This window comes from Hemicordylus capensis, chromosome 3 (assembly GCF_027244095.1).
Source record: "Hemicordylus capensis ecotype Gifberg chromosome 3, rHemCap1.1.pri, whole genome shotgun sequence".
In the NCBI taxonomy this organism is placed as follows: Eukaryota; Metazoa; Chordata; class Lepidosauria; order Squamata; family Cordylidae; genus Hemicordylus; species Hemicordylus capensis.
In genome coordinates this window covers 271,425,822-271,448,101 of record NC_069659.1, presented here as the reverse complement: position 1 = coordinate 271,448,101, position 22,280 = coordinate 271,425,822, and the positions used below count along the sequence as shown (strand labels likewise).

General features: G+C 42.9%; 1 protein-coding gene across 6 annotated transcripts in view; it reads left to right on the top strand.

Annotated features, from left to right (window-relative positions):
• ATRNL1 (attractin like 1) overlaps positions 1 to 22,280 on the top strand; it is a 1,008,890-nt gene that overhangs the window by 457,416 nt on the left and 529,194 nt on the right. Inside the window, exon 25 of one of the 6 annotated variants that reach the window (XM_053305807.1) lies at positions 20,441 to 21,019. The exons of the other annotated variants lie outside the window; for them this stretch is intronic. Within the exon in view, the coding sequence (XP_053161782.1) occupies positions 20,441 to 20,698 (258 nt within the window). The 3' untranslated portion in view covers positions 20,699 to 21,019. Of the gene's footprint in view, positions 1 to 20,440; positions 21,020 to 22,280 lie in introns of those variants that run through there. 6 annotated transcript variants of the gene reach the window in all.

Below are 22,280 nucleotides of genomic sequence, written 5' to 3'. Positions count from 1 at the left end.
CCTTATCGTCTATTTATATTTCTCCCTGTAATTTGTGCATTTTTATTTTATACCGTGTTATCCTTTACCTCCCCAAAATATTTTTATCCCCTTCAGGGGAAGGGGAAGATTTTACCTGCCCAAATTGTGTGGCTGGCAAAGTGACGTTTAAACATTGTTCTAAGTGCCAGTCTAATATGCCTTTGTCTGATGGACAAAGTCTTTGCCTTTTTTGCTTTGGGGAAGCTCATCTGGTCTCCACTTGTGTGCATTGCCAGAGTTTAACATGACAGGTGAGGAGAAATAGGGTCTCCAGGCTTCGGCTATTCCTCTGGAAGTGCACTCTGTCAACTCCAGCAGTTATGGAACAACCAGCTGCCTCCACTGCTGTTCTAGGGAGCATAACTGGAGCTTCAGTTACAGGAACTATCCCTCAGGGAGGGCCTGGGACTCTGCCTATGACTCGCTCTGCCTCCAAAAGTACTGTGCCGCCTGTTCTGCTGTTGCCACCCACGTTACCACCTCAGGTGCAATCGGGCCTGGCAGTTGCCTCACTGACCTCAGGGGCCCCAACTGGGCTAACCCAGCCCCAAGTCCCACCACTGGGATTCCATCCCATCAGAGCCATCGTGGTGTAGTGGTCAGAGTGCTGGACTAGGACCGGGGAGACCCGAGTTCAAATCCCCGTTCAGCCATGATACTTTCTGGGTGACTCTGGGCCAGTCAGCCTAACCTACTTCACAGGGTTGTTGTGAGGAGAAATTTAAGTATGTAGAACCCCGGTCTGGGCTCCTTGGAGGAAGAGCAGGATATAAATGTAAAAATAAATAGTAAATAAATAAAATAAACTGTCAAAGCGACAAAAAAAGAAGTCCAAGTTACTGATACTGTGCCCCGGCCAAAGAAGAAGAAGCAGCTGCCGAAACCCACTCCAACGCCAGAGATCTCTGATCCCTCGGCAGCCGCACATGCACAAATGGCACATTCAGGATTGAAGCAGCAGGGACCCGGCATGCAGCTGACAAAAGCAGCTGCGAAGATACCGTTGGTGCGCTGTCAGTGCCAGGAGGAACAACACCACCTGCTGAAACAGAGGGCCAAAACTCCCCAAGACGCCACTCCTCAGAATGGCGTTCTTTTGGAGGGCAAACAACTCTAACCAGGTGTCCTACTGGGTCCGAGCAACCTTCATTGACAGGTCAGATTATCGGTACCTAGAGGGACAGGAAGGGGAATCGGAAGCAGAATCCTGGCACTCAGGTGATTCAGAGGCAGGGAACTACTCCCCTTCTGAAGATAGAGCACGGGCTAGAGACTATTCCTCTATTGAGTATAGGTTGATAAACACCATATTTCTCTTATGTATTTTGGGATGAGGAGGACTATGAATCTTCTGACCATAGGGATGGGGATAGCAGAGACTATTTTGATTATGTTAGAATCTCTCATCAAGACATTCCTGTTGATCATAAGAGAAGAAGCTAAGACTGGCAGTCGTGTGACACGTGATTGCAGGTTCTTTTACAGATCTAGGTCCAGATCTCTGTGTGGTGAATACCCTAATAAAACTCATAGAAGAAAATCTCTGTCACCTGTGCACTGGGGGCATCGATACAGTGACTGTGCTACCTTAAGGGGACAACGGGATTCTTTGCGTGCCCCAGCTCCTGTGGAACTGAGTCCTATACCTTGTGTCCCTCCACAAGAACACCCATCGGGACCAATCCAACCACAACCATTATTGGAACCTATGCTGCCTGACCCCCCTGCAGTTCTTGTAGATAAAGCAGATCCAGTGCCACCGACTGAAAATGTTACACCTGTTCCACCAGAAATTTTTTTGTAGTCAATAGATTCTGACTCTCATTCTGAGGAAGACTCAGATACTGCCGCATCTCAGGGGAATGCTTCAGGGTCCACACACCGAGATCTAGTGGAGAATGCTAAGTCTTCACCTCCCTCAGAGGACCTAAAATCTTTCTCTGCCCATGTGACTAAAATGGCTACAGCCCTGGGGTTACAGCTCCCGGAGGACATTAAGACATCATCTAACCCTTTCTTCAATGTTATTGAAGGGGACTCTCAAAAATTAGTAGAACTACTTATGAACCAAGCACTACTGGAGATTGTGCAATGTTTTTGGGAAATGTCTTCATCTATTCCTCCCACTTCAAGGAAGGCAGAAAATTTCTGTAAGGTGAAGACTGAGGACTATGTCTTTTATACACAGGGATATTATTCCAAACTCAGTTGTGGTGGAAGCTGCACAGTTCAAATCTAGGAACAGAATGTTGTCTACTCCTATGGACAGAGAGGGTCGTAAAATAGATTCTGTGCGTAAATGCCTGTATTCCAGCTTGACCCTACAAATTAAAATCGCGAACTATCAGGTGTGTATGTCCTGCTACAATCACCTGTTCTGGGAGAGGCTCTCACAACATCTGGAAACGTTTCCGTAAGCAGAATGGGGAGCTGTGCTTTTTCTACAATGTGAAAGTTTCAAGTTAAGTAAGCAGTTGCTGTATACTTCATGCCATTCCACACCACACTGCCAGGGCATTGACAGGCTCCATTCATCTCACATAGACTTATTTGCCAGCGAACACAATGCTCAGTGCCTGCTCTACTATTCCTGGGTAGGTGTGGGGAAGACCTTGAGGGGCGATGCTCTAGTGACCACATGGTCAGGCATTTTCGCCTGCCTATTCCCTCCGATGCCTTTATTCTCAAGGGTTAGTCACATGATAGAGTGAAAGCGGGAACTGCATACTTGTAACTCCATGGTGGCTCCGTCGTCACTGGTTCCCTCACCTGCTTTATTCAACCAAGAGACTTTTCATTAGTCTTCCCAAGTCCACAACATTGTTATCACAACAGAGGGGGAAGATTCCTCACCCAGATGTGTAGAGCGTACACCTGACAGTGAGGCGAATTCGATTGTATGACTCACAGAGTTGAAGGAGGTCCTAGAGACAAGTAGGAAACCTTCCACTAAGACTTCTTACAGAGCAAAGTGGAAGCACTTTACAGAGTTTGCCAAAGCCTCATGGATTTCAGATTCTAACAAGGTCTCAGTCCAGTTTGTTTTGTCACACCTATTGTGGCTGAAGAAGTTGGGTCTCTCTATGTTCTCAATTAGGGTGATCTGGCTGCCATAGCTGCCTTTTGGAAGCTGCCATCTATGTCTACATAGTTGTTCTCCTTACCAGAAGTCAAGCAATTCCTGACTTATCTTCATCTGGACGCGCCACCTATAACCCCAACTTGGGACCTACTGCGTGTCTTGTCAGTCCTCATGGGCAAACCTTTCAATGGCAACTTGTGACTTGTGCCAACTTGTTTGTTGATGCTTAAAACTACTTTTCTGGTTGCCATTACATCGGCTTGTAGGGTAGGGGAACTCAGAGCTCTATGCTTCGATCCACTGTATTTGATTTTCCAGAAGGAAGGTGCTTCTTTTCCAGAAGGAAGGTGAGTAGATATTTCATTTTTGCCTAAAGTGGTTTCGAACTTCCATAGGTCACAGAACATCTCGTTACCGGTGTTTTTCCCAAATCCAAGTTCAGAAGCAGAACATAGGTGGCATACTCTGGATGATAGAAGGGCTTTGGCCTTTTAAAGTCAATGTACAACATCCTTCATCTACTTCACTATTTGTGGCATACTATTCATCTACTTCACTATTTGTGGCATGAAAGCCTTTGGCGTGTAGAGGCCAAAGGCTTTCAGCTTAGTTGATTTATGTTTGGATAGTGCAGACCATTAAACTGACTTACCAACTGGCGGGGCTAACACATCCGGTTAAACTCCAGGCACATTCCACCAGGGCTGTTGCCACCTTGATGGCATTTGATAGAGGACTTCCATTGGATTCCATCTGCCAGGCTGCAATGTGGTCATCACCAACTTCCTTTATAAGACATTATGCCCTGGATGTCAGAACTTGTAATAATCCTGCCTTTGGAAGATCAATTTTACAGTCTTTGTTCTAGTGAAAAGCTCATTGTTGACTTTGATGTAGTTTTTCTTTCAAATAAAGAATTAATTGAGATCACTTGCCATGGTCTTCTCTGTTCAAATCTAGACCTTATTATTGACATTGTCATGGTTTTATCTTACAGGTCTTGGGCTCTGCTTCCCTTCTCTGATGTTGACGGGAGCTTGAGATGCTTGACAGAGACCACTCAGAAGAACTTCAAGTTGCTTACCTCTAATGGGTTCTTCTAGTGGTCATCTGTCCAGTCACACAGCCTCCCATCCATCTCTGCTGAAGAGCTATGTGGTGGCAGACTTTAGAATGGAGGAGGAGGGTGGGGAGCACGTGAACTAGGAAGGAAGGGAAGAAGCCTATCATTCTCATATATATATATATATATATATATATATATATATATATATATATATATATATGAGAATGAGGTTTTTCTGAACATTTATTCACATGAGTGCGAAGCCCATCTGTGTGACTGGATAGATGACCACTAGAAGAACCCCAGTTACAGGTAAGCAATCTGAAGTTTCTTCCTTCCTTTTTGGTATACATTCTAACTGAGCTTCTATTATTGTGTTTTTAAATAAACTCCATGCTTTCTTGAACAAATTGACCCTCTTAACTTTCCTTTCAGCTTTATTTTCACCAGTCCCCTCATTTTTGAGAAGTTTCTTCTTCTGAAGTGTGCATGCTGGACTTCTAGGCCTCTAAACTTGCAAGGGTCAGTTTTGAAAGGGGGTTGGCCCCCACCAGGGACCTCAAGCCTAGAAGCATTTTGTGCTTTGCCTCAGGAGTTGCAATAACTTGGGCTACCCCTGTATCTGCCTGCCACTGATCTGAATACTGGAATAAGAACTCCTTGACTAATTATTGGATTTCAATTTGTATTAATTATGTTTTGTGTGACTCAAATGCTTGCTTGGATCACTGAAGACAAAACATAGGAATCTATTCACGTTTTTCTATTGATTTGTCTTGTTAAAAGATTTCTAGGAAAAAATTGTATTAAATTAAAAATAAGCTCTTAATGGTTAAATTGAACTAGACCTTTAAAAAAAAAAAGAAGAGATGCTTTCAAGCTGAAAGCAAGGTAGTGTTAAATCTTCAATCATAGTGACACACAAAAATAAATAAATCCTGAAATGTGTGGGCACAAATGGCAAGCAGTTTAAATGGCACATAATTTGTATGTTGCTTTTTCATATTGGAATTGAAAAGTGCCCTTAATTATGACATTTTTGCAAATCCAGGTTAGAGTATTGTTTAGTATGTTCATGACCTTTAGTGAGACTCGCGGTATATTACCGATCAGCTAGAGCATATTCTCTCTCTCTCTCTCTCTCTGAACAAATAGACTTTTCTTCCTTTTTTATTATTGGATGGTAGTCTGCTTTAGGGTGTTAACTGCAAAACATTTTCCTGCTACTGGAGATATTATTTTATTAACCTCAACTACAGATAAGTGGGACGGGGGTGGAGAAGAATCAACTTTTTCCATCATCTACTTCTAAACCTCCAGTTAAAACTCTTTCCCTCCAACAGAGGTTCCAAGAACCTGGGATAATATTTGGCAAATACAGTCATTAATCTGATAAACTTTCCCTTTATTTCCCTGTCAATAAAATAAAATGGTAACCTAAACACCAGAGAAGCAAATTAATTGCTATTGCAGGCAAATGCAGTTATCGTAAATGGGATGTACTTTGCAACATTTATGCTAGATGAGAAATTTTCTTCTCCAAACATTTCACCCCCTCAGACATTTCTTATTCTGTTTTCTTAAGTGTTTATCTTATCCTGTGTGTACAAAATCTGATAAACCTCTAGAGATGTCTGCATAAATTCTGCTGATTTACTGTAAGCTAGGCACCCATTACCAGGTTCTTTGTTCCTTGCTCACTTGGTAGAGGGAGAGGCAGGAATTGCTGGTGAACCCTTGATTCATTAGGAACCAAATCCTGCTGCCCTTATTCAGTCATGTATTTCGGATGCTGTTTATTGAAGGGCAAGCAGTTCATTCTGAAATAAAAAGAAGAAAAAGTAGTTTTCTGGTTACTTCCTTATTAAAATCCATAGCTCTTCTTTTCCTTTTAAACAAATATGTGATTACTTGTAAAGAGCCGCAAATACATCCCAGGCAAATGCCTTGTTGCCCCAAAGCAAAATATTTTGCCAGATCGTGAGCCACATAAATAGAGAACTTGGGTCCCTAAAGCAAGGAATATTTGCTATCCTTAAAAACAATGTAAAGTTTGAGAGAAATGTTAAATTATACAACACTGTGTTTATAGGAATTATATGAGTTTCCCAAAGGCAGTATTTCTCATCATGTAATATAAGGCTTCTTCTGGCCATTTCTAATTTGTAATGAATAATGTAAGGTAAAATTCTTCTAAAATCATCCAAGCAAAAGTGTGGCTTGCACTGTTCAGCATCAACATGCATCTAGTTAATATTCCTCCAATAATTATTTACATAGAAAATGAAGTGGTATATGGTAAAATTTATAGCTTAATATTCATATCCCCAGTATTTGAACATAAGCAGTAGGTAGTCCACTATGATAAAAAGCTTTGTTTACCAGAACTGTCCTTTGTTCCATGGCCATTTCTGTCTGGGAGATTGACAGTATAGTTCTATATCAGTTACAGACATGCTAAAGAAAGGGGAATGATGTTCATTTTGTTTCACCTATAGAAAAATTAATAACTTAAGTATTGTAGTAATACAGCTACAATATGATCTGAACATTAGGTATGATCTGAGTGTTTCTATCTTGCTTTATGGAAGTATGTGTGGTGCTGGAGAGAGATGTCAGGTTTTGCTAATGGGAACCTTTTTTTACCCATGTCAAATAGTAGCCACAGAACCGCCGCCACCCTGCCCCCCACATGCAGTTTGAGACCACAGGAGGCAACGGCTTATACTGCCCTCTTCCCATGCCATAGCTTGGATCAAGGTCAGGGCCCGGTGTGGCTGCTATTTAGTCTGAAAAATGAAGCATGTAGGCCCCAATCCTACAATAGGAATATTGCCTATTGGACCCGCTAGTCTTGGTTTAGAATGCTGTGTACAATTATGATTGCCTCATCATGAAATGGGTGAGACACAGCTGAGAAAGATGTAGAAAAGAGAAATGAGTTTAGGTGCAGCAACAAAAATAATATGCAGTGAGCATAAGAACACAAGAACAGCCCTGCTGGATCAGGCCCAGTCCCTTCTAGTCCAGCATCCTGTTTCACACAGTGGCCCCTCAGATGCCACTGGAAGCCTACAGGCAGGAGTTGAGGGCATGCCCCCTCTTCTGCTCTTACTCCCCTGCAACTGGTACTCAGAGGCATCCTGCCTTTGTGGCTAGAAGTGGCCTATAACCCTCTGACTAGTAGCCGTTGATAGATCCTTCCTCCATGAAGTTATCCAAACTCCTCTTAAAGCCATCCAGGTTGTTGGCTCTCAGCACATCTTGTGGCAGAGAATTCCACAAGTGGATTACCTCCGTTTGTTGGCCCTAAATTTCCTGGCAATCAATTTCATGGGATGACCCTGGTTCTATTATTATTTGAGAGGGAGAAGAATTTCTCACTATCTACAACATGCATGATTTTATAGACTTCTATCATGCCTCCCTGCAGTTGTCTTTTTTCTAAACTAAATAGCCCCAGGTGTTGTAGTCTTGCCTCATAAGAAAGGTGCTCTAGGTCCCTGATCATCTTGGTTGCCCTCTTCTGCACCTTTTCCAGTTCTACAATGTCCATTTTTAGATGTGGTGACTAGAATTGTACGCAGTACTCCAGGTGTAGCCGCACCATAGTTTTGTATAAGGGCATTATAATATTAGCCATTTTATTTTCAATCCCCTTCCTAATGATCCCTAGCATGGAATTGGCCTTTTTCACAGCTGCCACACATTGAGTCAACACGTTCAACGAGCTTTCCACCACAACCCCAAGATCCTGGTCAGTCACCAAAACTTCAGTTCCCATCAATGCATACTTGAAGTTGGGGTTTTTCAGCCCAATGTGCATCACTTTACACTTGCCAACACTGAACCACATTTGCCATTTTGTCACCCACTCACCCAAATTGGAGAGATCCTTTTGGAGCTCCTCACAATTTGTTTGGGATTTCATTACCCGAAAGAGTTTGGTATCATCTGCAAATTTGGCCACCTCACTGCTTACCCCTATTTCTAGATCATTTATGAATATTAAAAAGCACTGGTCCCAGTACAGATCCCTGGGGGACCCCACTTCTTACTTCCCTCCATTGTGAAAACTCTCCATTTATCCCTACGCTCTGTTTCCTGTCTTTCAACCAGTTAGAAATTCACACATGTACTTGTCCCCTTATTCCATGACTCCTATGTTTTCTCAGGAGTCTTTGATGATTAACTTTGTCGAAAGCTTTTTGGAAACTATGTCAACTGTATCGCCTTGATCCACACACTTGTTGACACTCTCAAAGAACTCCAAAAGGTTTGTGAGGCAAGATTTATCTTTGCAGAACCCATGCTGGTTCTCTCCCAGCAGGGCCTGTTCTTCTATGTGCTTTAAAATTTTATCCATGAGGATGCTTTCCATCAATTTGCCTGGAATGGACATTAAGCTAACCAGCCTGTAATTTCCCAGATTGCTCCTGGATCCCTTTTTTAAAATGGTTGTTACGTTTGCTACTTTCCAGTCCTCAGATACAAAGCCTGATTGCAGGATAAGTTATATATTTTAGCAAGGCGGTTGACAATTTCACATTTGAATTCTTTGAGGACTCTTGGATGGATGCCATCCAGCCCTGGGATTTGCTAGTTTTCCATTTTTTCAACACAGTTTAGAACATCATCTTTTCTCACTACTATCCAACTCAGTTCTTTAGCCTGCATCCCTAAAAGGCCTGTTTTGGGAACAGGTATATGCTCAGTATGCTCTGCCGTGAAGATGGATGCAAATAACTCATTTAGTTTCTCTGCAACCTCCATATCCTCCTTAATAATCCCTTTCACTCCCTCATTGTCTAATGATCCAGCCGCCTCCCTGGCAGGTTTCCTGCATCTGATGTATTTAAAGCAGTTTTTGTTATTCCCCTTGATGTTTTTAGCTATATGTCCCTCAAACTCTCTTTTCGCTTCCCTTATTGCCACCTTGCATATCTTTTGCCATAGTTTTGTGTTCCTTTTTGTTTTCTTCTTTTGGACAGACTTTAACATGTCTTAGTCATGTCATGGCTGGTTTACTGTAACACTCTCTACTTGGGGCTGTCCTTGAAGAATATTTGGAAACTGCAGCTAGTGCAATATGTGGCAGTTAGGATTTTATCTGGAGCTGCCCATTGGGATCACATCACACCCATTTTGAACGAGCTGCACTGGCTACCAGTTTGTTTCCAGGTCCAATTCAAGGTGCTTGTTTTGACCCTTAAAGCCTTCAATGGTTTTGGCCTGGGATACCTGAGGGACCACCTGCTCCTAAGGGTGGGTGCCCACTTGATGAGGTCATATGAGGGGGCTCTGCTCCGAGTGCCGACAATGAGGGAGGCTCGGCTGTTGTGCATGTGGAACAGGACCTTCTCTGTTGTTGCCCCCATATTCTGGAATGCTCTCTCAGTAGCTATTCACTCCATGGTCTCCATTACAGTTTTTAGAAAGTGTGTTAAATCTTGGGTTTCTACCCAGGCTTCTATATGATTGTCTCTACTGCTGCTTCTTTATATTTTGTACAATTCTTATGCTTCTATTTTACATCTTTTTAGTCAGATTTGTTTTATATTTTAGCTTAATATTTTAATTGTGTCATTTTTATAGTCTTTGTTTTTAATTTTTGTGTGAACCACCTTGGGATTATTTTAATGAAAGGTGGTATACAGATTTAACAATAAATAAATAAATAAATGTGTTCCATCAGTATAATAGAAGGATGGAACTAGTGTTCTCTCTAACAGGGATTATCAGATGTTGTGGACTAGAGCTCCCAGAATCCCCAGCTGCAATGGCTTTTGCTTGGGGATTATGGTAGTTGTAGTCAACAACATCTGGGAATGCCTGTTAGAGGGAACTCTGGATGGAACTTCCCTTTAGAGCTTCTCAACTAAAACATCTAGTGATATGTTAGAAGAAGATAGTAAGGCTCTCCACATGAGCAGGGTGGAGAGTCAGAAGGAGTTTGGCATAGAGAGTGGGCTTGACCCACTTTCTTCACAAATGAGTATTCAGCCCTCCCTGGGCAGCCGCCCACACGATTACCAGCTCTCTCACGGAGCCAGTTGGGGCGGTGGGGATTGGGGGCCACCAGGCCTTTGGAAGTTCCCAGAATTCCCCATGCGAGTGTGCAGGGCATTCTGGGGAGCTCCCCCGAACACCGAGAGGCTTGTTGTAGCCTCCTGGTTGGGGGTCTTCTCATGAGTTGCTGTGGTGCAGAGCCATACGGCCCCCGGCGGTTCACACGTGCGCAGGAAACCGCTCTGGGCTCCCTTAGCCGAGTTTCCTGTGCGTGTGAGAATAGTGTTACAAATATCAAATTACAAATAGTGTTACAGTGTGTTACAAATATCAAGAAGCTGGGTTCTCAGGAAAACAAACCTCAAACATCAATGTGCCTGAACAGATACTCTATAGTTTGTCTTGATCCTAGCTCTTTTAGCTGCTTCCCTCATAAGCAATCTTATGTGGATTTTACTAAGACTTTATTCCAGAAACAACTCAATTTTTCTCCTTCTGCTTTCCAAGCTTGCGAGATAAAATATAAAACTCTTGTTTTGTTTTGAGTTTAACTGTTGAGAGTTTTAGTGCTGAATTGGCAGGTCAGAACTAGTGACACTGGTAAAATTGCTTCCTGAAAGATGTGGGCTGCTCAGCTCCCTGCCTCAGCTCTGGTAAACACACACACACACACACACACACACACCTCTGCAACATTTGCCCAATAACACCAGAAGCAAATGTTTATTATGATGAGATTAGTTCCTTGTAGACTGCTAAAGAAGATCGGAGGAGGTGAGCTTTGACTCTTTACTATTAAACCGCCTTTGCTGGACGGTTGGGAGCTGCCTCCTCCCCACCCTAGGTTTGCTGGCCGGAACAACTCAGACCAGCACAGTCCTGCTGCCTGACTGGGAACCTCCCTTCCTCCGAACTTTACCACCTGCAGGCACTGACTGATTACATCAGCCTTGCCCAGAGTCCTTCATGAGAAGAAGGACTCTGGAGGCTTTTAAAGGAAGGGGGCTGTGGCAAGTGGCACAGCTGGTGGCGTGGCCAGTTTGCAGGCGGCTGCCGAAGCCAGCTGCCAAAGGGGGCCAGCCTTTGGTGTAGAACTGAGGGTCGGGGTACACTATATTCAGTTTGGCTGTTTGAGGAGTTGCAGCAGTAGGTGTCCCAGCTTTGTTATTGAGATTGGGTTGAAGTAGTTATAATGTGTTTGGGCTTGTCTAGAGATGGGGAGACAGGGGGCGCCTTCATTTAATGTGGGTCAGCTATTCCGGTGGTGGTGGGGAATAGAAGAAGTAACATTGGCAGGTCAGCAGGCTGTTCCAGGGGAAGGGTAGTCAGAAATGTAATAGCTGTCTCCCCCTCCGGCTGTCCTGCCAGCTCTGTGACCTCGGGGAGCACTGCCAACAACCTACATGGCCTTAACTTGCTCCTCTGCAATGCCAGGTCGGTCCAAAATAAACCTGAATCATCTGTGATTTGATTATGGATGAAGGGCCCGACCTGGTGTATATTACTGAGACTTTGTTGGGAAAGGCTAGTGGCCCAGTTTGGGCCCAGCTTCTCCCTCCAGGATATTCTGTAGAGGAGCAGGTGAGGGGACATGGGCAGGGAGGGATAGATTGGGGCTTCTGTTGGTGTACTGATTGCCCTGCTGCCCAATGGAATCCCTTACTAAGCTCACGGACTTGGTTGCAGAACTCGCGTTGGAGTCTCCCAGACTTTTGGTGCTGGGGAAATCAATGTTCATTTCGGGACCAATTTCTCCGGGGCAGCATAGGAGTTCATAGCAGCCATAACAACTATTGGCCTATCCCAAGTGGTCTCTGGACCGACACACACTGCAGGTCACAAGTTTGATTTGGTCTTTTACTCTGATCAGGGTGGTGTTCTGTGGGTGGGGATTCTTGTGCTTTCCCCATTGTCATGGACAGACCACCATCTGGTTAAGGTTAGGCTTACAACCACTTTCCACCTCCGCAGGGGCAAAGGGCCTATTAGAATGGTCTGCATGAAGAGGTTATTGGATCCAGTAAGATTCCAAGAAGCCTTGGAGAGATTTAATGTTGGCTTTGCCAGTGATCCTGTTGATGCTCTGTTGGAGAACTGGAACAACATGCACACCAGGCCAGTAGACACGATTGCTCCTAAGCATTCCCTTTGACCTGCTTCAAAACTGGCCCCTTGGTATACAGAAGATCTACGGGGGCAGAAGTGGCAAGGCAGGTGACTGGAGCGCAAGTGGAGAAAGACTCGACTCGAATCCAACAGATTATGACATAGAGCACATTTAAAGATCTATGTTCAGGCAATATGTGTGGCAAAGAAACGGTTCTTTTCTGCCCATATTGCTTCTGCGAGTTTACGTTCAGCAGAGTTGTTCAGGGTTGTGAGGGGGCCAGTATCTGCCCCTCCTTCCTTGAATCAGAATTTGGAGCCATCAGTTACCTGTTGTGATGTGTTTAACAATTTTTTTGCAGATAAAATCTCTATGATTTGGGCTAACTTAGCTGGAGACTCCATAATTAATTCTATGTCTGAATTGGAGGTGTCCAGATACTCCTCTTATGTGGTTCAACTGGATCGGTTTCAGTTTGTGACTCCTGAGGATGTGGACAAGCTGCTTGGAACAGTGAGGCCTACCACTTGTTCTCTTGACCCTTGTGCAACATGGCTTGTTCTATCTAGCAGGGAGGCTGTTGTAGGAGGCCTGGTGGAAATGATAAATGCTTCTCTGAGGGAGGGCAGGATGCCTCCTTGTCTTAAGGAGGCAATCATTAGACCTCTTCTAAAGAAGCCTGCATTAGATCCCTCAGAGTTGAGCAACTATAGGCCTGTTTCCAACCTCCCATGGCTGGGCAAGGTAATTGAGAGGGTGTTGGCCTCTCAGCTCCAGGCGGTCTTGGAGGAAACTGATTATCTAGACCCATTTCAAACTGGCTTGGGGGGGGGCTATGGGGTGGAGACTGCCTTGGTCAGCCTGATGGATGATCTCCAACTGGGAATTGACAGAGGAAGTGTGATTCTGTTGGTCTTTTTGGATCTCTCGGAGCCTTTCGATACTATTGTCCATAGTATCCTTCTGGAACATCTGAGGTGTTGTGGGTGGGAGGCACTGTTTTACAGTGGTTCCACTCTTACCTCTCGGACAGATTCCAGATGGTGTCAGTTGGAGATCGTTGCTCTTTGAAATCTGAGCTTAAGTATTGTGTACCTCAAGGCTCCATACTTTCTCCAATGCTTTTTAACATCTACATGAAACTGCTGGGAGAGATCATCAGGGGATTTGGAGCTGGGTGTTACCAGTACACTGATGACACCCAGATCTACTTTTCCATGTCAACTTCTTCAGGAGCTGGCATATCCTGTCTAAATGCCTGCCTGGAAGCATTAATGGGCTGGATGAAGGAGAATAAACTGAAGCTGAATCCAGATAAGATGGAGGTACTTATTGTGCGAGGTCAGAATTCTAGAGACGATTTTGATCTACCCGTTCTAGATGGGATCACACTTCCCCAAAAGGAACAGGTTTGCAGTCTGGGAGTACTTCTGGATTCACACCTCTCCCTGGTTTCTCAGGTTGAGGCAGTGGCTAAGAGTGCTTTCTATCAGCTCTGGCTGATACGGCAGCTGTGCCCGTTTCTTGAGAACAATGACCTCAAAACAGTGGTACATCTGTTGGTAACCTCCAGACTTGACTTCTGTAATGTGCTTTATGTGGGGCTGCCTTTGTACGTAGTCCAGAAACTTCAGTTGGTTCAGAATGTGGCAGCCAGGTTGGTCTCTGGGTCATCTTGGAGAGACCACATCACTCCTTTGATGATAGAGCTACTCTGGCTGCCAGTAGGTTTCCGGGCAAAATACAAAGTGCTGGTTATAGCACTTAGCCCTAAACGGCTTAAGCCCTGGGTATTTAAGAGAACATCTTCTTCATTATGAGCCCCACAGCCCATTGAGGTTGTCTGGAGAGGTCCGTCTCCAGTTGCCACCAGCTCGGTTGATGGCCACACAGGGATGGGCCTTCTCGGTTGCTGCCCCAAGACTGTGGAATGTGCTCCCTACTGAGATACGATCCTCCCTATCTCTGACAATTTTAAAAAAGCATTTGAAAACCCACCTCTTCACCCAAGCTTTTTCAGCTTTTTAAAAATTTTAGTTCTTAATCTGTGGTTGATTTTTAAATTGTTAAATTGTTTTAAGTTTTTGTATATGTTTATAACTTGTTTTATGCTATTGTTAACCGCCCAGAGATGAAAGTTTGGGGCGGTGTACAAATTTGATAAATAAATAAATTAAATAAATAAAGAGCAAATATGGCAAACAAGTTACTTTCATGGGCAGAGGTACACCTAGGTAATTTTGGAGCCTGGACCTAAAGGCCTTTGGAGGCTCCTGCTATCCTGCAAATTAAGCATCATCATGTTCGGCCGGGTGACCACACCACCCTGGACAAACTAAAGAGCATTTGAGGGGCCCCAGGGGCTGTGGAGGCCGTGGATTTCAGCCCAGACATCAATCTATAACACTCATCAATCTATAACACTCCCAGAATAGCTTACATAAATTCAACAAAAAGGGTTGGGGGAGATTGTCTTGATAGCTACTTCTCTTTCTCCTGCTCACATATTAATTGATGGTTTTATTGCCCTCTGTGAGGGGAGGAGAGAACCAGTCCCAGCCAAAGAACCAGCAGGAGCCAGAGATAGCAATGGTGACTCTTCATCTCTCTCTCTCACTCCTCCTCCTCCTCTGCTCGCAATGCAATTGGTGGTTCTATCAGTCCCTGTAAGGAGTGGAGGGACCTAGACTCAGCAAAGTTTGATGGGACTCCCTCGTAAATGTAGAACTGTACCCTTATACAGGTTGTAGAATTCAGCATTTGTTGCTGCAAAGTTTGGATTGCCTGGGCACATTTTTTTAAAGTACAGATTACACACAGCCCTGTGTATGGAACATTTGCAAAGGGGCATCACACAGTTACTGCTGCTGAGGTGGGGAAAGAGAGAAGCAGCTGGGAAGAGCAGATGGTGGTTGTGGTAGTGGTGATGATACTTGCTGGATGCTATCTCTCTTCTCCAACTGACAGGGCAGCTGATTCTTAAAGCAACAGTCCAGATGGTTATCTTGAAAAAGAAAGTGACCCTTTGAGTCTCTGATTCTCACTTGTAGTCCATATGTAGTTTGTTGTGCTGTGGGGCAGGCCTATTCACTTTTTTAGGCTGTCAGTGTCATAGTGCAGTAGAAGAATCTGTAAAAAGCTGCCACTGTTGCAGAGAACTGCTCACATAATACACCATTCTTGATTCTGATAGATTTATTTATCCATTTAAAGCATGTTTATGCTGCCTTTCATCTTAACGAAGTGTCCAGGGTGACTCACAACAGTTGGAAAAACAATATCAAGTAAAAACAATATAAAACACAGCAGAATAGTAAAACCTGAACAAAGATGTAATCATAAGCTTAAAACCAGTTTAGGCTGCATCCTGGAAAGTCTGGGTTTCCTTGTTGCAAAAGGACATCCCATTCAGTGCCAGGCAAGCCTCCCAGGGTGGGCATTCCATGTGGGGGCACAACTGAAAAAGACCCTTTTGGTCACCATTTGCTTTTTATTTACATTTACATTTTATATCCCACTCTTCCTCCGAGGAATCCAGAGTGGTGTACTACATACTTAAGTTTCTCCTCACAACAACCCTGTGAAGAAGGTTAGGTTGAGGGAGAAGTGGCTGGCCCAGAGTCACCCAGCAAGTATCATGGCTGAGTGGGGATATGAACTCAGGTCTTCCTAGTTCCAGGCTTGCTTCAGGGGGCAAGGGATTCAAAGTAAGGTTTCTGCCAGTGATCCTAGCATATGGATATGCTTGGATGGGAAAAGGCAATCCTATAGGTACCTGCAACCCAAGCCATGTAGGGCTTTAAAAGGGAACACCGGCTTTTGATTTGTGCCCAGAAATTGAACAGCAGTTAGTGCAGTTTTTTTAAAAGAACTGGTGAATTATGAATCCCTTCTGCCAGTCACAGTTAGTTACCTAGCAACTATATTTTGGACTTCCAGAAGTTTCTGAGACTCCTTCAAAGGCAGCCTCATGTATAATATATTACAGTGGTCAGTCTGGTAGTTACTAGAATGTGAGGGACTCTGGACAGACTGTCTCTTTTAGTAGCACTGGGGATTTTAGGTATAGTTATCACTACAAACTCCTGCTCTGCAGCTCTTTCTCCCTCTATTTAAATAGCAATACACCCCATTTTAAAGTATTAACAGCGTTGGGGTGTGTGTGTGTAAAAACAAGAAGTAACGAATAAGAATACGAAGAATATTTATATACCGCATTTCAACAAAAGGTTTCCAAAGTGGTTTACATAGATACAAATAGATAAATAAAAATGGCTCCATGTCCCCAACAGGCTCACAGTCTAAAAAGAAAAATAAGGCAGACATCAGCAACAGCCACTGGAAGGATGCTGTACTGGGGATGGGTAGGGCCAGGTGTTCTCCCCCTGCTAAATAAAGAGAATCGCCACTTTTAAAAGGTGCCTCTTTGCTCAGTTAGTAGGGAATGATAATACAGTGCTTGGGACCATGGCATGCTTGTTTTAGAATGCATGGGATGGGACTCAGCTTGTGCATTGTAGCACAAAACTGCCAAGATTAAAAGGGACAGAAGTTTGAAATACATAAAGGAAAGCAGAGAGGAACAATAAAGAGTGAAAACAGTTTTTCAGAAGTTAGCAGTGCTGCTCACAGTTGCAGGGGAGCAACAGCAAGAGACAGGGGATGCCCTCAGCTCTTGTTGTGGGCTACTCAAAGACATCTGGTGGGCCACTGTCGGAAACAGGATGCTGTACTAGATAGGCCTTGGGCCTGATCCAGCAGGGCTGTTCTTAAGACTCTAAATAGTCCATATGCTATGAGAAGGAGACACAGCAAAAGGAACTAGTTACCTTTACTTTTTATCACGAGCTTGAATGGTACAAGACAGTGTAGTATGAGAACACAAATTTGACAACTTATGACAACATACTACACCAGTTCTACTATAGCAGAATGGACAAAAAGTGTGATGAAAATCTTAAGCTGAGCATGACCTAAGGCCCTTCAATTACAGTAAGAACATTTTGAAATCTGTAAATACTTTGAATGAAAAAAAAGGTTTGGTTGGATGCAGAATTGCATAAATCAGGGCTGCACAACTTTGGCCCTCCTACAGATGTTGGATTACAACTCCCAACATCCCTGACTATTGACTGCTGTGACCAAGAAGAATGGAAGTTGTAGTCTAACAACAGCTGGAGGGCCAAGGGTGTGCAACCTTGGTGTAAATGGAAGTCTGCTCAATGCAATGGGGCCTTCCCATGCTCCTGTTCACCACTGAACCCCCTTGCACCTCCGGAAAGTTCTCTTCCTAATGGTTGGCAGTCCCTCTGGAAGGGTATTGTGTGGGGCATAGTGGTCTGGAGGTTATAAAAAATTGGGTGAGGGCATTTTTGCACAAGAGGAGCTTCCAGCTGTACAAAGCAGGGGTGTAGCTAGGGGAGAGGGGGGCCCACGTTCACCTCTCTCTCCGGAGGCTCCTTGGAGATAACGAAGAAAATAATGAAGGGTGGAGCTGGGGGGCCCTCAGGAGCTGAGAGCCTAGATTCTTTGAACCCATTTGCTCAATTATAGTTACATCCCTTGTACGAAGTGCTTCTTTCAGATTCTCCCCTGCCCACCAGCCCCATCTATCTGGAGGGTCTCAACTCTAATGAGCTGCTTTTCAGGAAACTCAGGTTGGTTACACTGGCAAGAAGAAGGTGGAAAAGCCCTGCAGATTATCAGTATTACAACTCTGGATCCAGCCTATTCTCTTTGGAAAGAATTATGAGCTCTTATGAGCATCTGTATCTGTCTTAGGCATTATGTACTAGGGCTGTGTTAATCAGTATTGATTTGATCTGGGGGACCCTTCAATGTTTTGGAGGGGCCTGACCCCAGCTAATTCAGTACTTCGGGAAAGAGTCTGATTTGTTTAGGCTCTTTAGGTAGGGAACTTTTAAAAATACTTGTGAAGAATGTATTTTTCTCCTTCTTCAGTCTTTGAAAAGGTGCAGTAGCCAGCAGTCTGGGGGGGGGGGGGAATCAGTTCCCAAGCTACCTTGTGCCTTTCCCAGGGCTGGGGAAGAAGAAAAACAACTTCTGGAAGTCATTTGAAAAATCTATCCCTCATCAGCTACTGCTGCTCTTTTGCCACCATGAGCAAAAATAAAGTAAAGCCTTTCCTGTTCCTGCCTGATAAAGACCACACAGCCATTGAGGTGGTGTGAAGCTAAAGCTTAAGTTAACAAATCAGTTCCAATTAGACTCAAAATGGATGTTGGTTCAGTTTGGGTCAAACCGGGCCAGTGTTCTCTCTTAATTTCTTTCATCTGTGTGCGGAATGAGTTTTGTTCTGGGTGGCAATATCAAGGCAGTATGTGTGCACGTGCATTCAGAACAGGGCTTTCCTGATTCAACCTGAGCAAGATCTAAAATTAACTGAGCAGACATCCAAAAACTTGTGAGTGGGCACACATGCGTACGCCTTAGAGGGAACACTGAACTGGGCGAATTCAATTCATCCCCAGTTCAACAGTTAAAGCTTACACACATCCTCCTATCTATCTATCTATCTATCTATCTATCTATCTATCTATCTATCTATCTATCTATCTATTGATCGGTCTATCAGATTTGTAGACTGCCCCAAACATCCGTCTCTGGGCAGTAATTTTTTTTAGGAAAGGAGTAATATGGTCTCTCTGAGATGACCGAGAGTCCAACCTGGCTGCTGCATTCTGTACCAACTGCAATTTTTGGACTATGTACAAAGACAACGCAACGTAGAACACATTGCAAAAGTCAGTTATTATGTACCTATAAGTACATTTAAACCTATACCTATAAGTACATAAGTACAAAAGTCAGTTATTATGTACCTATAAGTACATTTAAATATTAAATTTCCTGTGCTTAAACTATTGTTAATGGAGACAATTTTGTACTTACAGGTGGGTGCTATCTTTCTCCATAGTTCACAAATCCACAAGTTCAGTGATACCGTGTGATCTGAGACCATGTTTTGCCCACAAAAGTTTGTGTATCCCTCACTGTAATGTGAACAAGCACTAACATAAATTCTTTATGGCCTTTATGGACTCTTGAAAGAATGCACATTAACTCTGAGTAGTTCAAGCACTAATAACTTGGAACAATTACAAAACGACACCGAGTTAAAGTACTTTGTATTCTACAGAGGCAAAACTCATCAACATTTATACATCACAGTTTAAATTGAATTAAATTTAATTTAATCTAAATTACAAGGTTCTAAGTAAATTGGATTTGGTAATTCACTATTAAGTCGATTGGCAACTGATGTCATAATTTAAATTTGTATTATATATGTGAATCATACAGAGAATCATTCAACTTTCCAAATTCATTTTCTGGGCTTGAAGAGGGGAGATGCTTTTCTAAATGACTATCAAACTTTAAGGTAAAAAACCCCCTCCCTGAACTGTACATTAATAACAGTTAGTATGACTGGTCTACTGTGAAGATTTGGAAGGCAAATATATACCATACTGCTTTTCAGTAATTGTGCTAAGTGTGACTAGGGGTGATGGTGTGCCAAGACAATTCAGATGATAGTGGCACATTTCTCTGGATTACTTATAAATAATTAGCTCTTGCTTTGTGTCAGCAGAATGCAGATCAAAGAATGACATTTGGTTTCCCAGTTCTTTGTTGTAAATCAGGACAGTGCTGTTATGTTACATGTAAAACAGCCCATATTACTGATAGATGCCAATACATAAAACTGATGTTGCCTCAGTGCTTAAATAGGATCAGGTGGATCATAGTGGATCAGGTGGATCATAGTTCAAGGTGGAACTATGTACACTCAAAAGCAGACTCCCATGTATAAGTACTTCATTGATGATAATCATGCGCACCTTTCTCCAGCACGATCCCACCGCTGAAACAGCACACATATGTCACATAATCAAAGCTTGAATCTCACAGGTCAGCTATTCAGAAGTGGGGATATGGATTTGCTTTCTCCCAGTCTCTTGTTCTTCTGCAGACAACTGGTCCATGGCAGTGCAGCTTTTTAAAATCAGGCTGCGTATGGGACTTTGGCTGCTGTGCTCTGTTATGTCATAGCCCTATGCAGCATATTTTCGTGCTATATTTCCTTTGCCTTTAGGTTTTTACAACTAGATTCTGTTGTTTGTTTCATCTTCAGTACATCTCCGGTTTTGAAAAGACTAACCAGACTAATCCTGCATCAATGTGCTTGAGTTTTCCTTTGTGCAAGGAGCTACCATCTCTGCTTCCTAAAACTATGTTCCTGTGGGTTGTGTCTCTCAGAGTTTTGGGAAAGTTGGCTGCAGAGCGAAGGAGAATAGGCCGAAATCACACACATCTAATCACACAACAGAGCACCTTGGCACGTCAGCACAGCATTAATCTAGATGTATATTGCTTGATAATTGGTAAATAACAAAGACTCATCACCTAGAGTCTTGGGAGGAGGCGGTATACAAGAAATTTTTAATTAATAAATAACAATAGTCATGCTAGTATATATGAGCTGCTTTTGACTTGTACCCTATATAAGTCAAGTCTCTTACAAAATTTTGTATTTGGAAATTATTGCAGTCTTGCCATGGCACTAATATGTTTTAATGGGGGTTTATTTTGTTTATTTTTTGTTTTTGTTTTTTAAGTTTTACTGCAAAAACATGTTGGGTTAAATTGTTCAGAAACATTGCAGTGTATGTATTGTAGTTCAGTTTAACTTGTCAACTGTTTGAAATTACTCTTTGCCAATAGATCCAGAAAACAATGTATTTAAAAGTTATGTCAAATGAAGTAATGATATCTAATGAATCATTGTAAGAAACACCTCAGAACCTATCCACATTCAATAATGAAATGGCTGACCTGAGAATGTATGTTCTGATGTATTTGATTCATGTCAGGGTGTAAAATTACAAAGTAATGAATGTTCAAAGACCTTGCAAGGTCACCTAAACCCATAGTGGGGAGAAGGTAAATGTATGAAATACAGTGAACGGGGAACAACACAGAAGTTGTCTTCTGGGTCCTTTATATATTAAAAACAAAAGGCATCTAACTTCTTTATTGCATATATGAATATGATTCATAGCTGAAAGTCTATTTTCTTTTTTGACATTACTGTAGTGTATTTGTTTACCCGCACAGAAAACACAAAATGTGAAATGAGAAAAAATGATCAATAATTATTGAATGAGTACAAGTGAAAATAGTTTTTACATTAGAAGATTTTGATGCATTAGAAAAAGTAAACAAATCTGTAGGAATAATTGATTTGTTGTTTTGTAATGTGACATGCAGATATTTTCATTTCAATTGGATGCAGTTTGAGTTGAGACTATAAGTAGAATTTTTTTTTCCAAGAAGGTGGATCACTTGTAAACAAGGTGTCTTTCTTTCTTTCTTTCTTTCTTTCTTTCTTTCTTTCTTTCTTTCTTTCTTTCTTTCTTTCTTTAATGTGGATTTGCAAAGCTAGTGCTGTTTACACATCATAGGATTTCTGGAAGTTTCAGGTTGCAGATACTTGATGCAGAGAATACTTGCATGCACAAGGCACTTTGCCAAAAAGTAGGTGTTCCTTCTGAGAGTGAAGTGCCAAGATCTGAGAAGCTAATATAAGTTTAAACAGGCTGTCCTACTAAAAAAACATAGTTTTAAAACATAACTTTTAAATCAGAAGAATGTATTGCGCGTATGGCAAAATTCAAAAACAGAAGCCGTTTTGCCCCCAACCTTTCTGCTTATATGTGTAATAAATTGTGACAAAGTATGGAAAGCAGTGGTAGCGTTACATGGCATGACATGCTTTCTTATAACTATTAAGTACAGGGCCAACCTGCCCGCTAGACAATCTAGGCAGTCACTTAAGGCACCAGGCGGAGAGGGGGGCAATAGCCTGGATCATGTGCCACTTGCTTCAGTGCCCCCACCTATGGGCAGATGCATGCACCTCCCATTGTTGGGGCAGGCAAGGGACCAAGCAGGTACTCCCTGACTCTGTCGCC